This window comes from Canis lupus, chromosome 2 (assembly GCF_011100685.1).
Source record: "Canis lupus familiaris isolate Mischka breed German Shepherd chromosome 2, alternate assembly UU_Cfam_GSD_1.0, whole genome shotgun sequence".
In the NCBI taxonomy this organism is placed as follows: Eukaryota; Metazoa; Chordata; class Mammalia; order Carnivora; family Canidae; genus Canis; species Canis lupus.
In genome coordinates, this window is record NC_049223.1 from 55,881,499 (window position 1) to 55,899,263 (window position 17,765).

At 42.1% G+C, this 17,765-nt stretch overlaps 1 protein-coding gene across 16 annotated transcripts in view; it reads left to right on the forward strand.

Moving 5' to 3' along the window:
- Positions 1-17,765, forward strand: part of ARHGEF28 (Rho guanine nucleotide exchange factor 28) — a 289,077-nt gene that overhangs the window by 223,736 nt on the left and 47,576 nt on the right. For all 16 annotated transcript variants that reach the window (XM_038530837.1, XM_038530833.1, XM_038530838.1 and 13 more), the window contains 6 exons: positions 4,837-4,959; positions 6,250-6,367; positions 9,196-9,450; positions 11,018-11,094; positions 16,202-16,380; positions 17,620-17,711. In XM_038530837.1, the coding sequence (XP_038386765.1) occupies positions 4,837-4,959; positions 6,250-6,367; positions 9,196-9,450; positions 11,018-11,094; positions 16,202-16,380; positions 17,620-17,711 (844 nt within the window). The remainder of the gene's footprint in view (positions 1-4,836; positions 4,960-6,249; positions 6,368-9,195; positions 9,451-11,017; positions 11,095-16,201; positions 16,381-17,619; positions 17,712-17,765) is intronic.

Sequence of the window (17,765 nt, forward strand, 5' to 3'; positions counted from 1 at the left end):
AAACTGGAAGTGCTTTACCATTACTGCCAGAGGGGATTGGTTGGTTTTCTTTTGTTTGATATCCCTTTGTGTGCCTGGTGGCTGAGATGCTTTAGCAGCCAGTGACCTACATCTGTGTGTCTTGGGACCTGGTGGGATGATCCCTATCCCTCTGTCCACTGGGAGTCACAGCCATACATAAATCTCTTATGTAAATTCTACTTAGACTTGAGGTGATGGCTCTGTAATAACAGGGCTCCCTACCCATTCGGGCCTGTGATAGTCATGCCGATAACCGCACGATAGATGTAGGCTCATCTCAGGAAGGCTGTGGAAGATGTATTATCAACAAAGCCTTAGGGCTCATGCCTGGGGGACAACACAGCAGATGTCACTAAAAGGAGGCACTTTTGAGGCACTTGGGATGTGTAAAGCACCATGAGAATGGATTGTGCTACTCTCCTTATAGAAAAGGAAAAACAAAATTTTGGCAATTCATGTTGGCCTTCTGATCTCTTTCTGTGATAAAGATGCTAATAGAGAAGTTAAATAACTCATGTTCAGTGACCATACTAGGACAAGCACTTTCAGGGTGCTTGTGTGCATATTGCCTCCTTTCCTTCCTCAACTCTCTATACAAGGTAGGTATTATTGTCCCCATTGTACAAATATGAAAACTGGGGCGTGGAGAAGGTCATGATTTTCTCAAGTTCACTTACCTCCTACATAGCATAACTGAGATTTGAATCCCAAAATCTGTTCTCGTTGTTTAGAGAGTTAGCTTCATTTGACGTTCTCTAGATAAATACCAAAATGTCATCTTCTCCAAAAGACTAATTTTGAATCCATTTCACTGTGCAGCACACGATAATAGAGTCCAGATGTTGGTTCATTTACTAAAAATGGAGGGGAGTTAAGTTCATTGATACAAATATGCTTAAATAGATAATTTTAATGCACAGAAACCCCCCTCACTTAGTTGTTCAATAACTATTTCGCATCTAATAATTTAAAAATCTACATTAGTAGCACATTCTTAAATCAGAGTAATCTGCTTTGCAGATTATCTATAAAGTCCTAGACCTGTTCTGTCCTCATAATTCACTGGAAACCTACAGTGCCAAGTTAACAGACTGTAAAGCCCTTTGCAAGACAGTTTGAATGAAAATGTCAGAATATGTCTGAACTACAATCTGGGTGCATTCAAAAATGAAGTTAAAGATGTTTTTGTCATTTGAAATGATTTACGTCTCTTTTCTTGACAGGAATACTGTGTTTTGAATCTAATTCAGAGCACTTTTGTTCATAAGTGATTTTTCATAGTCAACATATGTTCTATCTCTACCAGTTCCATTTTTAATTCATTGCTGTGCATAAAGCAGGACTTAAATTGAGAATAAGGTTTGGGAAGTTGGCTTTTGCCCAGGATGAGCTTGGTGTGCTGCTTTTGGATGAAGCACACATTACCCTTGGGGAAAGATTCTTGATTATTTAGGGAAAAGAATCTAAGCCTGCTTTTGTGCTGCTGTCATTGGCTGTGCATAGGGCTAAGGCAAAGGATCTCCCCCAGTATGATAAAAAGTTGTCTCCTGTGGAACATATTAGCGGAATCTTGAGGCAGCTGGTGTCGGTGTGGTGCTCTGGGAACAAAGGAATAGCTAGCTATTGAAGGGATGTAGGGGGGAAGACTTGGGGGAAATCCCTCACTCTTGGGCTATGGAGAAGCTTAATCAGGAGGCTAGCCTGGAATATGATGCTAATTTAGTCCATGGAAAGAATTGGTATTAAAAAGAAATTGTGGGGGATCCCTGGGTGGCTCAGCAGTTTGGCACCTGCCTTTGGCCCAGGGCGCGATCCTGGAGTCCCGGGATCAAGTCCCGCGTCTGGCTCCCGGCATGGAGACTGCTTCTCCCTCCTCCTGTGTCTCTGCTTCTCTCTCTCTCTATGTCTATCATAAATAAATAAATCTTTAAAAAAAATAAAAAGAAATTGTGAACATGAGGAACATGGTTGGTGTAAAGTAGGAGTTAGCCAACTTCATGTGCATAAGAATCCCTTGAAGCTTGTTAAAAATAAAGACCGCTGTGTTCCAACACCCTAGTGGTTTTGTTTTTGATGGGATTGGGGTGGGACCTGGGATTTGGCTTTTTAAAATTTTTAATTTTTGAGATTATTTTTTCCCCAATGCGGACATCTTGCGAAACTATTAAACAGTATCATAAGTAGGATACCAGCAACGATGCAGTCAAGATAGAGAACGTACCCACCATCGCCATCATCACAAAGATTCTTCATCTGGCTATTCTATAGCCACACGTACTTCCCTCCCACCCCTACCTCCTTCATTGTTGGCAACAACTAATCTATTCTCTGTTTCTATAATTTTGTCATTTAAAAAATGTTAGATAAATGACATGTGTGTTGTATATAGATTACACGCATAACATGTAATCTCCCTTGGATTGGCTCCTCTCCCTCAGCCTAATTCTCCCAAGAGTCATGTAGATGATGGTGTGTATCAGTAGTTCATTCCTTTCATAGTTGAGTACTGGTCCAGCGTATGGAAGTCCCACAGTTTGTTTCATCACTCACTTGTGGAAGGACATCTGGTTGTTTCTCGTTCTTGGCTATTAGAACTAGAGCTGTTTTGGGGTGCCTGACTGACTCCGTTGGTAGAGGGTACAGCTCTTGATTTGGGGGGTTGTGAGTTTGAGCCTCACAATGGGTGTAGAGTTTGCTTAATAAAAAAATTTTAAAAGAAGAAGTAAAGCTGTTTTTAAACATTCATGGACAGATTTTTGTGCACACTTCAGTTCTCATTTCTCTGGGATAAGTGTCTGGGTTGTATGGTAGTTCCATGCTTAATTTTGTGAGAAACTGCCAACTATTTTCCAGAGTGGTCGTACTGTTTTACATCCCCATCAACAGAGTACAAGTAATCCAGTTTCTTTGCATCCTCACCAGTATTTGGTGTTGGCACTATTTTTTATTTTGGCTATTCTGAAGGATGTATACGGATAGCTCATAGTGGTTTAAATTATAATTCTCCCGTGGCTGATGACAGTGAACATCTTTCATGTGCTTATTTGTTAACTGTATATCCTCTCTGGTGAAAGGTTGACTCATGTCTTTTGCTCATTTTCTAATGGATTGTTTTCATACTGTTGAATATTGAAATTTCATTATATATTCTAGATCCTACTCAGATCTGTGATTTGACTTTGTCAGATATATGATTTGCAAACATTTTCTGAAGTCTGTACTCATTTTCTCAAAGTTTGATGAGATCCATTATTTCAGGATTTTTCTTTTAAAGGCCATGGTTTTGGTTTCAAGTCTAAGAACTTTTGGTCTGATCTGGATCTCAAAAGATATTCTCTTACGTTTTTTTCCTAAAGGTTTTACAGTTTTATGTTTTATATTTAAACCTGTGATCCATTTTGGGTTAATTTTAGTTTAAGATATGAGCCGCAGGTGAAGATTCATTTTTTGGTTTTGGTCAATGGTTGTCTAATTGCCCCAGTGCCGTTTGTTGGAAGGAAGGATCAGCCTTCCTTCATTGAATCGCTTTTGCTGTCAAAAACGCATTGGGCATTTGGGGTTCCTACTCTGTTCTGCTAATCTATGTGTCTATCCTTTCACATGGTCTTAATTGTAGTTATATAATAAATCTTGAAATTGGTAGACTGAGTCCTAGTTTTTTAAAAAAAAACTTAGGTATTATCTTTCCATCTAAATTCTACAATAATCTATTATCTATTTCAAAAAAAAACTTGCTGGGATTCTGATGAGGATTGCATTAAACTTGTAGATCTGTTTGGGAATATCACCATCTTTACTATGTTGATCTTTCAATTTATGAACATGATGAATCTCTCCATCAGTGTGGATCTTCTTTGATTTTTTTCACTAGTGTTGTATAGTTGTCAGCACGGAAGGCCTGTGTGTACTTTGTTAGATTTTTATCTAAGTCTCTTTGGGTTTTTGTTTTTTTTTTGAGCAATCATAGGTAATTTAAGAATCTGCCCTTGAGACATACTGACCTCAAGCATAGTTAAAACTATGAGTAAAGATGAAAAGATCAGAGATGGGGATGTAATGCTGAAGTACTTGCCAAGGGCTGGGTGGGTGTGTTTCTCTTGCAATAATATTGAATATTGCAGAGGCCAAAACATTGGCATTCAGGTAATTCAGTTTGTTCCCTCCATAGTACCTTTGGAATCTAATATGGCTCCCATCTAGATTTTTCTACAGAGCTGTTTCCTCAAGTTAAGCTTATTGAAATATCCAGCCGTATCTCTATTTGTCCATCAGTTAGCAAATTGGTATTCTGATTATTTATCTTTTGCTTTTACCTGCTTCTTGACACATTTGTGATGTGCTGACAAAAATCAAATTGCGAATTGAGTACTGAGTCCGTGGGCATGATTGGTTCATCAATGTAAATATCAACCCATGAGAGTTCACACCTTCTTGAGCCACCCCCCAAATGTCGCAGCATAGCTTTTCTTTAGTCTGTAAAAGTAATAAAACAATAGGCTGAAATGATAAAGTTGCTCAAACACCCCCCCCCCAAAAAAAAAGTAAAAGATAACAAATGTTTTTCATTTGACTGATAACTGAATTAGGTCTGTACTGTATGGTATAACCACAGAAGGTTGATCTCTTCCCCTTACCTCTTGGCAACTTCTGACTTTAATTTAGAATGTGTTTGGGGAAAAGTAGGGATTGTGCTCAGAAATTTTATGTTTATTCTTTACTTGCCTAGAATATATTGAAATCTATGAAAATTGCATGTTCTTTTCAGTGTTTAGAACTGATTACATTGATAAACCATCTTTGAAATGTTACTCTCAGTTTTCAGAAGAAAATGCAAATCAAATGAAGAAAATATATGGAGAATTCTGTAGCCATCACAAAGAAGCTGTTAGCCTCTATAAAGAACTCCAACAGAATAAGAAGTTTCAGAATTTTATTAAGGCAAGTATTTTTAAACTATTACAAAGTGGTAAACCAGCTTGGGGAAATAGTTCGTGCTTTCTTGTTTCATGACCTTAACAACGTGCACATCTGACTTTCAGGGGAAAGAGAAGAAAGCGATAGGCTCATGGCAAAGATGGAAAGTCTCTTCTTTTGTCTTAGTGAGATATTTCTCCCAAATCATTTCCTTTTGTATCTTATATTTATAAAGTGCCCTCCAAGCTTTTGACTACCTTTGTCATATCCTGGGTTGTCGTTTTATGTCCTGAGAAGTAATAAACTAAAAGAACCTTAGTAAAAATACACAATCATCCCCACCTCCACTGGATTAATTTGAAGCAAATCCAGAACATCATATAATTTCACATTTATGTAATATGTAACTCTAAGCAATGCATCTTTTATTTTTTAAAAACTATTCATTCTTTTTTTAAATTTAAATTCAACTTGCTAACATATAGGACATCATTAGTTTCAGATGTATTTTTTCAATACATCTTTTAAAAATTACAATGATATTATCACAGTAAGTTAAGAATTATTCTTTAATACCTTCAGACAGCTGGTCAGTATTCAGATTTCTCTAAAAAATGAAATGAAATTGGATTGCTTAAATCAGAATCTGACTGAAGTTTACATGTTGTATATGAGAGCTATATCTTTTAAATCTCCTTTGATTTGGATGTTCCCCATCTATTTACTTTTCAGTGTGCGATTTGTTTGTTGAAGAAATTTGTCCTTCAGAGTTCCATAGATTGTACATTTTTTCTTTTATTTTGAGAATGTTAGCAGATTCTCCTCCTCCCCACAGAACACACATGTGTATTGAGAACTTGAAAACTTAGAGAATACTTGGAAGTTTTTAGGAAAAAAGTTGGCCTGATTAGAGAGAACTCTAAGTGCTGTGATGAATAATAACAAATGTAGAGGAAGACTGGTTAGAAAAACCAAGAGCTAACTGCGAACTCACGCTCAAAATGTAACTTTGATTTGTGAATATTTTCCAGGAGCAAGAGCTCCTCATAAATCTTAACACTTGATAAACTTGCCTACTTTTGGAATTAATCGCCAATACATCAGAGTAATTTGAAACTTCTTAATCTTGGAGAGTTAGGTTATTAATAGATTAATGACATAGTGTACGATTTAATGACAATCAAGTTTTAATTAATGTATATTATGTTGCATCTGAATAGAATGATACAGTAGTAGAGTCTTTGAATTATTAAACTCAAACCTAAAAAGAAGCTATGGTTTCTGTATATAAAAATGTATGTATATATTTTTAAGCTTCGAAATAGTAATCTTTTGGCTCGACGCCGAGGAATCCCAGAATGCATTCTGCTAGTCACTCAGCGCATCACAAAATACCCTGTCCTGGTGGAACGGATTTTGCAGTACACAAAGGGTGAGTGATAACTTCCGGGATAAACATCTACCTCTGACATTAGTTTTAAGCATAGCTGAGGTGTCGTCAACAGATACAAATGCTTGTGGCCTGTGATTCATGAAGATTATTAGGGAAAAACTTGTAGACCTTTAGGATATGGATCCTTTTGGAGAGGTTATCTTTTAAAATGTAGCTTGGGCAGTCGTCTGAATTGCTCCAAGCAGCCCGAGCCAAGCAGTGTTCTTCATACTTTGTCTATCCCCTCTTTAATTTCCCCATATCCAGATCTTCTTAATGCCTCTGCTTCTTCCTCTTCCTACGACCATACCAGTAGTCTGGCGAAACATACCCCACTGACCCTATCACCAGATGTCAAGTCTTCCAAGCAGTGAATTATTAAATTGAGAATTATTTATGATGGAGCTATTTTTAATCCCATCGATTCATCATGTCCCAGTGGTAACATCTAGGCATCCTGTGAGAAGCTAATAAAGCACATGGCTGGACCACAGGCTCCTTGGAGGACAGAGAAGGCCTGTGTCTTCTGGTTCACAACTGGATTTTTAATGCCTGGTGCTGCGACTGGTACAGGAGAGGCTGTCAGTAAATAAAAACCTATCAGTACAATGAACGAATAAATAAAAATGCCTGCTCCTCCAGCTAGCTTACTGAGCTTGAGTAAATTATTTGTTGGATGGTAGCATGTTAGGTTGACAGGGGCTTGGGTTTGGAAGCATGTAAACTTGCATTGCCATTGCATATACTTGGCTTTACGGCTCATTAGTTGGGCACGTTCGTTAACTGAGCCTCGGTTTTCTCCATTACTCAGTGAGACTAATAATCCTCAGGGAATTGTTGTGAGGATTAAATGAGATTGTTGCATAAAATGCCCAGTGCAGAGCCTGGTATAAACAAAAGACTCGATACGTGGGAGCTATTTCTGTTCCTTCATTATGACCCGTTGACTTGGAGGTAATGAAAGAAGTAGTGAGATCTTAAATGGCCACTCTAAGAAAGTCAGCCTTCAATATCCTCTTTTTGGGAAGCGATCTAGGCACACAGAAAGGCATGAATGTTTCCTTTTTTTTTTTTTTTTTTAAGTCACATTAAGAATTAAGTTCAGGCAGGAATGGTAGCCTCTGTTCCTTGTATCCCATTCTCAGTGCTCCCTGTAATTCAACATAAAAGAAAATAGAACCACAAGACGAAGAGAAAAGTCTCATAAATGTTGTTCTCAGCAAAAAAAAATGAAAACAAAATTAAGACTTTTAGTTTGCATGATGTTCATATGAAGCGTAAGGTCTAATACAATAGCTCAAAGACTAAAATCCGCCCGGCGTGTTAGGCCCGCTACTGCTACTCAGAGCCACCGCCTGCCAGATGCTTGGTAGAATGAGTAAGAGTCGTTACCGCTGCGAGTCAGGAACGGTGAGTGTGACGTAGGGGTAGCTGTCCCGATGCCTCCTTAGATCAGGCCTTGCCACCGGCTGGTTCTCGCGCTCTTTCGCTCCTGGGGACATTGATCTACGCGACTCGGTTATGGCAATGCTTCTCAGACTTCACTAGGCCTAGTCCTTTCCTGTGGATCTTGCTGACACACAGGTTCCATTGCAGTTAGGTCTGAGGAGGGGGCCCAAGCTACTCAGCCAGACTCCCAGGTGGGGCAGCCCGCCATTACAGGACCGGAATCTGGCCCCCATGGTCAGAAGACGGAGCCTTTTCTCACTCTTACCCCAAGTTGCCTTATAGCTCAACTTTGATTTTCTTTACTCTCCTTTCCCATATATGAAGTATGCTCTTTAAAAAGGAGAACCTTGGTGGGGCGAGGGGGGTGCTGCTTCATGTTTGGTAAGCAAAGAAGACACTTTCACAGTGAGAAAGAAGGATCTTCCTTGTGGAACATCCCTGCCAGGATCCGTTCCTTGATTTTCTGGAACAAGCTTCATGCTTGTAGGACATTAACAACCTGGAAGTGTTGAGACTCTTTGAAGACTTGCCGTCTCACTTGACTGCTGTTTCTGTGGATTTCTGCTGCTGTAGACTTTCGTTGTCTCTGCCAGTTTTTTTCCTCTCCTTCTGGCACCTTCTGACCTCCTGAGACTTTCACTTCTGTTTGCCTCAGTAAACATGAACTAGGTGTTCCTTATCATCAAATAGGAAAATAGTTAAGTTCACTTTCATCTGAAGTTCTAGAAAGCTATTCCAGAAACTCCTCCAGAGTTTTTTTTTTTTCTTAATATAACTGAGAAATAGGAGCAGCAGCCTATGTTTTAAAGAAAAACAACTGGAATTGATGATTATCTACTATAGGCATGACTATGGCTGACTCACTAGGCACAGTGCCTTTGTCCCATTTTTCTTTTTAGGTTGGAAAAGTGTTGAAATATAATTTTGAATATTTTATGGCGGGAGGGATCCAGGAAGGCAAATGAGTCTGAGGCCTTTCCAAGCCACCCCACAGCTCCCTTTCAGGAGAGGATCCTAATTTGGGCCTACAGATTGGCTAAGTTCTAAGAAATTTGGTGAAGGGCTTACTTGATTACCTGGGTCTGGGAAGGTAATGTTCATTGCTCTTAGGGAAGGTCAGACCAGTCTTTATAACTCAGACATCTTACTGTGTGTCAGCTGAACCTTATCTGATAAGTAAATCTTTTATAACTAAACCTTGTAACAGTTCTTTTTGGGAGGAAGGGTGCAGAGTGATGATAAGGCATTTGAACCTAATCCAACATTTTTGTCCTGTGTTTTTTTTTTTTTCTATTTGTATGATTTTAATTGCATTTAAAACTAAATTCCTTAGCACTTCTGGCATATCCTATAGTGTTCTTTTTTTTTTTTCTATGCAGAAAGAAGTGAAGAACATCAAGACTTGTGCAAAGCTCTGTGCTTAATTAAAGACATGATTGCAGCAGTGGATTTAAAAGTCAGCGAGTATGAGAAAAACCAAAAATGGCTTGAGATCCTAAATAAGATCGAAAACAAAACCTACACAAAGCTCAAAAATGGCCACGTGTTTAGGAAGCAAGCACTGATAAGTAAAGAAAGGACTCTCTTATATGATGGCCTTGTTTATTGGAAAACTGCTACGGGTCGTTTCAAAGGTATTGTGGCTCCAACAGACCAGTTTCTCCTTCTTTCACATATGTTACTCATTTAATAGGACAGATTTTCAAAAGAAGAGTGGTTCAGAGATGGCAGGCACACACACAAACCCTGGGGAAGTGGAAAGATTCCCGTAGGCTCAAGTCATGAACCCCAGTAGGCAAATGCTACAAATCTTTGGTGGGAGTTTGCTGCCCCAAGCAAAACTCTTCATATATGTTTTATGAATTTGCAATTTGGGATACTTAAACCAAAGGAGCTGAGAATTCTGCTAATTGTTGGCACAGAAATATTACCCTGGCAAATGTAGTGTGTTGAACATGAGGCAGTACGCCCACACACCTAGAGTCTGTGTGCCAAGCCAGCTGGGGGCTCTCACGCCTTCGAGGGGAGAAATGAGCTCTGAAAGTCCTATTTCTTACTGAGTAATAAGATGCACAAATGTATATTTTGGCGGTGGTGCAGACTTTTCCTCAGTGCTCCTGTTTGGCATGACCTGGCATTAACCTATGTTCATCTAGTTAGACTCTAAGACCATTTATTCAGCTTCTGAAGGGCTGATTCTGATCCAGACTCTCTTGGCTCTGAGTACACACTATAGAATCACCTTGGGAGCTTAAAAAAAATCACCCATGTTCAAGTCTTCTCCCAGATATTTTGATTTTATTGGTCTAGGGATGAAGCCCAAGCATAGCAATGCCTAAAGGCTCCCAGCTGAGTCCACTGTGCAGCCGGGGTTAAGGACCACCGGTCTGCTCTCTGTCTCCTTAATGTATCTTAATAACTTCCTCAGGTAAGGGAGAGGAGGAGGTTGTTAATGTCTAGTTACTCCAAGGTAACTAGTTGCTCAAAGGTAACCCTTCGGAGGATTATCGAGCATTCGTGGTGTTTGCAACTAACAACCGAAATGGGATTTGTTGATGCAGCAGTGTTGCGGCTAAACATTAACCACAATTAGAACATTAACCAAACTAAGACATTAACCTGTCTATAGACCCCAGCGCCTCAAGTCCTTTGCTCTCGGTCCGTTTCATCACATGAGCCGTTTGCTGACTCTGTGTTAGGATGTTTAGTCGGCTAGTAAAGGTGAGTTCCTGTGAACAATTTGTGGGGCAGTGTATGATTATTGCAAACTGTGCCCGGGTCTAGACATAGTGATTCAGCAGATTTGCATACAGAATTCAAGGCAGAAGTCGCCCTCTAACAGTTACCATTAAGCTTCTTTTTCTAAAGGTGAGGGCTTGCTCCATTCTATTAGAACCTTGGTTTGTCAGATGTATTTTTTCCCCATTTTGAAGGCTACAGTATTAAATGCCGCTAGAAATTTAGCTATACCTCTAGTTACGCAAACATGCATGCTTAAACACAGCTAAATCTAAATTGTAGAGTTTATCTTTGGCTATCACAGCACAGGCATTTTCATAAAGGTTCTTTAATTACACTAAATCTTAGTCATCTTCTTTTTAATAAATTGGTTTAGGTTTCTACCACGAAATCAGAACATTTGATAAAAGTATTTGAATAGTAGCTCACTTCATTAATACTAGTAATATCTTTTCTTTGAAGATATCCTGGCTCTACTTCTAACTGATGTGCTGCTCTTTTTACAAGAAAAAGACCAGAAATACATCTTTGCAGCTGTTGTAAGTACACAGCCATGTGATACATATTTTAAATGGCCGAGTCCCACGTATCTTGGAAAAATGCCTAAAATTCCTTGTGAAATTGAGTAGTCGCTGGCAGGAGTGTACCCATTATATTCCCATTTAGTATTAGCGATTGCAGTGTACCAAGCATCTCATTTGGTTTAACAAGAGTGAAAAGTATTGATTTATCAGAGCCCGGAGTGGTAGTCAGCTAATTCAATTAACTGCTTGTTTAGTTGTCAATTGTTAACATAAAAATACTGTAGGACTTTGGTTCGAGTTGGTGGACAGGCACTGGCCTAAACCCCTCAAGTGACTCTCTGTCTGACTCTCTTGGCGTATCTTCTAGATCCCTCCCACCCCCTTCCCGACCCTGCTGTCCCAGGCACTCAGATGTTAATGCTGGCAACAGCGAGTCTCTTCTGGAATCTTGTTCTGTTTCCATTAGTCCATCCCTGCTTTACCCGTTGCTAGCCCTATTCATAACTATCATGATGTTCCTTCCACCAAACAAGAGGACACCATTGTGTTATCTAAAGTTTAAAGAAGTTTCTTCCTTATTTTGACTACAGTGACTACTAATTACAAAGATTATTCATATGAAGTGTATCATTGTAGTGTATTACATTAATCTCCTTGATGGTGCAGAGTTAGACTAGAAGTCAACCAGGGTTTAACTTTTTTTTTTTTTACACAGCATCTTATCCAAAATGACTCACTTTTAAAGAAGGAAAATGTCATAAATTAACTTTGTCAGCCTCATGGAACAGTAGGCCCTGTTAAAGGAAAGAATCTAAGATGCAATGCCATTGTGGGCATTACAGTGGTGGCTCTCTAAAATGGTTCTTATTTATCATCCATTGACTGATAGGACATTCGGGTACCACTAGTAGATGTGATCAGTTCCAACTGGTTAAAACCAAACCCAAAGCTTATCAAAGTTTCTCTTATGCCATTCAGAGCAAACAAAGAAGCATGCTTTTCCAGGGTGGATTTGGGGGAGGAAGAGGTTGGTGGAGTGCCTTTCCAGCCCATCTGTGCTTGTCAGGTAGCCCAGTAGGCCTTGTCCCCCTGTTGGGCACGTTGGGCTGATGCCAGGTTGCATAGGGTCAGGGATTACTTCACAAGGCTACTCCAGAGGCTAGCAAGGAGGTCTCCAACAAGTCCCCATGGCTCTGATGCATTTGAACTGTATATATTGCAGATTTCATGTAGACTTACTGATTTGTCCCTCAGCCTCTCTGTGCTGTTGTTTGGGATGTTGTGAACAGAGAGAAAGTAGGCAGGAAGGTGGAACCATTTTGTTTGTTGATGGGAGGTGAGGACCATGTAGAAGAGAAAACAAATGTGCACCACACCTTTACAGAAACAGAAGTTTGTTCAAAACCAGAGAGCTGAAAGATAAGCAAATTGTGCTTTCTTGGGTGTTATTACAGGTCACGTGACCTGCTCTTGGGTTGAAGGGTAGACACAGCATAAAGACAACTACCTTATTTTCTAAAACAACATAGCATATGGACTGAGATGAAGGTGTGATGCTCACCCAATAGTATGACTTGAAATATGGATCTGTCTTGTGCGACCTCTTCAAGAGTTACCTGTGCCAGCCTTAAACCACATTTGCTATGAAGTGAGATGTTAGGAGTGCAGTCCCCCAAATCCCAGAATGAAGGCGGCCACAGCTTAGCACCTCTTGGTAGAAGGTGCTTGGCTCTGGACAACAGTGAGATGATGCTGATGCTGTTTCATGGAGATGCTAGCCTGACACAGCGCAGCTTTGATAAAAGCCAGCTAAGCCCTTGTCCATGTCAGGGAGCAAAATAGAAAACATTACCCACAAAGAGTCGAGGGCACTGTGTTGTTCCAGCACATGCTTTTGAGTTGCATCATACACATTTAATTAGCACAGCCCTCCAGTCGTAAGGATCTTATAGTGGACACCATGGAGGAATTGCTGTATCAGCGAGGGTCATACAAGTGACTGGGTTTCCTGGTTCTCCTCTTGGCATTAGGGAAAGTTAGCATCATGGTCATACCCACAGGTAAGTTTCTCTGCTCTTTGTGCTGTTCGAGAAACTTCTTTAGGAAATGCTTAACTTGCTACATGTTACAAAAGACATGATGAATTTGGAAATGGCCAGAAGATGAGCAGCTGATACCAGCAGAAGAATGGTGTTCCTTTTTTTTAAAGATTTTATTTATTTATTTATGATAGACCAAGAGAGAGAGGCACAGGCACAGGCAGAGGTAGAAGCAGGCTCCATGCCGGGAGCCCGACGTGGGACTCGATCCTGGGACTCCAGGACCGGGCCCTGGGCCAAAGGCAGGCGCTAAACCGCGGAGCCACCCAGGGATCCCAAGAATGGCGTTCCTAAAGAGAATTTTGATTTTAAAGAGAACTCAGCGGCAAAGGGAGTAGGAACCCACATCCATGAAATGAGTAGGAACACATAGGTATGTTCATTAAATCATGGGTTACTGAGTCTAGGAGGATCTCCTGAATATTAAAGAAGCTAACTTCAAAATGAACAATAAAAGAGACAAGGGAACGTGGAGGGGTGCAGGTGCAAGTTCAAAGCAGGAAGAGTCTTAGCTCTCGCTGTCACTTGGGACTTTGAATGTCCTTCCCAGCAGATACTGGTGATGCCGTATCAGCCACTCCATGGAATCACAAATGGAGGCAGGGTGACGAGGCTAAATGTAGCAGTGACTTTTCCTCTTCCCCTGGGGGCAGAGGCTGTCAGCCTACCTGCAGGGATTGGCAGGAAACACACAGGAGGAACTGGGAGTGGGCTTGGGATTGGGGATCCCATGGCGAGTGCTGGAGACTGGAGCGAACTGGTGAGAACACGGCCTGTCTCGCTGAGGGCAGGGATGACTCGGCTACAGCCAGTGTGTTCAAGGGAGTACATGGGCCCATGATCGCCATTCTGCTTTGCGCAAGAACCTACACATCTACAGTTTGTTAAAAAAAAATTTTTTTAAAGGGGGACGGGAAATCCCCCAGCTTTTAAATGTTGACAACTGTTAAATCTGTTTTTAATATACTATGACACAAGTAAGACATCTCTGCAGGCTGGGTTAGGTCTGGGCATTAGCAGTTATTAACATCTGTTTCTAAGGTAGACCCGTTACTCCCATCCCCAAAGATTTAATTTGAATTCTTGATCATCTCTAGTGCTCTTGTGTGATCGGTATGCGTAATGATGGACATGCCTCTGACGCCTCCTCATCTGTTGGTGATCTAATTAATGCTGCTTTCTACCTGCTGACCTGTTTTTTTTTTTTTTCGTTTAAAACATATCTGGGGATCCCTGGGTGGCGCAGCAGTTTAGCGCCTGCCTTTGGCCCAGGGTGCGAGCCTGGAGACCCAGGATCAAATCCCACGTCAGGCTCCCAGTGCATGGAGCCTGCTTCTCCCTCTGCCTGTGTCTCTGCCTCTCTCTCTCTCACTGTGTGCCTATCATAAATAAATAAAAATTTAAAAAAAATAAATAAAACATATCTGACCTTACCACCTCCCCTCCTTCTGCAACACTTACCAACTGGTTCAGATCATTTCATCCTTGCTAATGTCTTAAGCAATTTAATTAATTTATTTTTAAAGATTTTATTTATTTATTCATGAGACACAGAGAGAAAGAGAGAGAGAGGCAGAGACACAGGCAGAGGGAGAAGCAGGCTCTATGCAGGGAGCCTGACGTGGGACTCGATCCCGGGACCTTGGGGTCATGCCCTGAGCCGAAGGCAGGTGCTCCCCTGCTGAGCCCCCCAGGTGCTCATGTCTTAAACAATTTAAACCCACTCTGCCCTCTTATATACTGAGGCCATTTACCTTGTAAGCTGAGGAGCCCAACTCAGTGCATTGGAAGAAGGAAAGCAAATAAGGTCTTAGGTGGTGTATCCATTACTGAATAAAAGATATTAATAGTGTTCAGGGGCTCTCCCTAATTAGAGAGGGCAGTGTTCAAAAAGTTGTCATTTTTTGGTTTTATTTTTTGCTGCTCTAAGAAGAAAGGGCTGAAGAGGTATTCTTAGAACACCCCTGCACACAACCCTAGACCCAGCGCAATGCTGGGAAAGTGGGCAAATGAGCCGTAAGGAGTCAGCCTTGCGGGATGCGGTGGCGTGTTCTGGGTAAAGGTATTGCTCAGTCCCCGAAGAAGGAGCCAAACCATGTACTGCTACTGACTCTAAACAGTGCTGAAAGCCACAAACCAAAGAAAATTCTTCATACTTAGCCCCAGAACTGTTTACCTCCCACAGGGATTCTTTTGGTCATGATTTCAACTACGGCTCCCCGCCTGAATCAGCATTATCATCCTCTTCCTCATCACCAACTCCCCAGTGCTTAGAATGGGACGTTGGGAGGTCACAGCGAGTGTTTGTACAAGAGGTGATTCCGTCATAGCCTGTGCACCAAAGTTCAGCTTATCTCCTATTCCGTTCTGCTAGAGTCGTGCCCAGACGCGTACTGAAAGCCGCGTACTGAAAGCCGCGTACTGAAAGCCGAGTGCATGCCAAGCACTGAGCTAGGAGTACAAAGATGAATCCGACCATTCCCGCCTGCCAGAGGCTCATGCAGGTGGTGGGGAGAAGAGGCCTTGGCAGGTGGAATTATAGAAGTTTAGTTGCTCTGAACTGCGGTTGCAGAAAACCCTGGTTATGCTTAGGGAACCTGAGGTCATGCGCCCTCCTCGCTGTCATTTTCATGGTCTGCCCTAAACACTGCTAACTCCAACGGACTCGTAGGCCTTCCACCCGCCTCCATCTCTCAGTCATAGCTGATGCACTATTTTCCATCCCACGCCCCTTCTAGAAAAGCCCCCAAGCCCCCGACTACCTACGGCATTTTGATACTCTCACTGCTCTGATTGCTCCAAAGTGGTCCCTTTAAGCCGCTGATTCTTAAGGATACGCATCCTCCTGTATCCTTCCTCTCCATCCTCTCTCCGCCGTGCCCTTCCTGTTGGAGATCTTCCCAACTTGCACGGCGCCTTTGAGAAGTCAAAGTGACATGACTCGCCTGATAACTCTCGCTTTCCCCAGCGAACGTGTTTGGCAAGACCTTTGCTTTACCTGCACGCCTTCCTATTTTATGTAGGATCAGAAGCCATCGGTTATTTCCCTTCAGAAGCTCATTGCTAGAGAAGTCGCCAACGAGGAAAGAGGAATGTTCCTGATCAGTGCATCCTCTGCTGGTCCTGAGATGTACGAAATTCACACCAACTCCAAGGAGGAACGAAATAACTGGATGAGACGAATCCAACAGGCCGTGGAAAGGTAACCCTTCCTTCTGTCCACACTCTGGGGGATGGCCTTGTTCACCTGGGGAAAGCGTTCTGACCATGTTTCCTCTGCATGAACCCTCCGCCTCAGCCAGAGTGGCCTGCTCCCCGCCCCCCGCCCCTGCCTGTGATAGCCTCTCACCTGCAGCTCTGTCCTCTGCGCCTCCCTGCATGTACAGCCCTACCCCCTCTACCTGTGTGGATCCTGCTCACCCTTGGTGCAGCTCAGGGCTTCCCTCCTTCATGAAGACCTCTTCGGCTCCAGGGGTCTCTTCCTTCCCTGAGATTCTTGATCATCCGCTCTCTCGAGCATTTGCTCAGTGCTTGACGTAAACCGCCTTGTCGCTCTGACCTTTCCCTGCGGATACGTGTTCGTTAGACTGGAAGCTCCTCGGGGCAGGGGCCGTGCCTTTTGGTTGCTCTTTATGTCCAATTCTGAAGAATCATCCAATAAACATTTTTCAATTGGTGGATTGAAGTGTTCTAAGTCAGTTTCCTTCTCATCACTTGTGTTTTTAATGACTTTTTTGAGAAACAAGATGGGGTGAGGGTGAGCATTCTTTTTTTATTATTATTCATTTATGATAGTCACACACAGAGAGAGAGGCAGAGACACAGGCAGAGGGAGAAGCAGGCTCCATGCACCGGGAGCCTGACGTGGGATTCGATCCCAGGTCTCCAGGATCACGCCCTGGGCCAAAGGCAGGCGCTAAACCACTGCGCCACCCAGGGATCCCAAGGGGGTGAGCATTCTTAATGGTAATTTGATGAGATGGATCTGGAATGATGTTTTGTAAAACTCCTCCCCCTCAACTGCACCCCACCCGACCTGCCACCCTACCTCTGTCTCCTCCAACTCCCTCCACTCTGTCCCATTAAGAAGTAGACGCATGTAGTAGAAAGCAAAACTTTGTGTTTGAGTTGCACCTACTGGAGTGTTGGTAGTGTAAGGTGTGGGGGTCCACGTGTACGTGAGCGCATGTTTGTGTATGTGTGTGTGTGTTTGGATTTTTGAGTAATCCTGTACTTCTGACTCTGAGAGTGATGTGTTGTGCAAGGTCCTTTGTATACTCAAGAAAACCAGATATCTTGGCCTGAGGGCACGAACGGTTTTCTTTATGCTGAATTTTTCTTTTCGGAATAATGCTGTCACCAAGTCCCCACGTCTTACTAACGAACCTAAAGATGTTTGGATTTGGTTTCAGTTGTCTGTTTTGACTGTTGTCTTTTCAAGTTGCCCAGAAGAAGAAGGGGGAAGGACAAGTGAATCTGATGAAGAGAGGCGGAAAGCTGAAGCAAGAGTGGCCAAAATCCAGCAATGTCAAGGTACCGTGCGGTCATCTCCGCTTCCCTGGCTGGGGTGTTCTCCTTGGAGGAAGC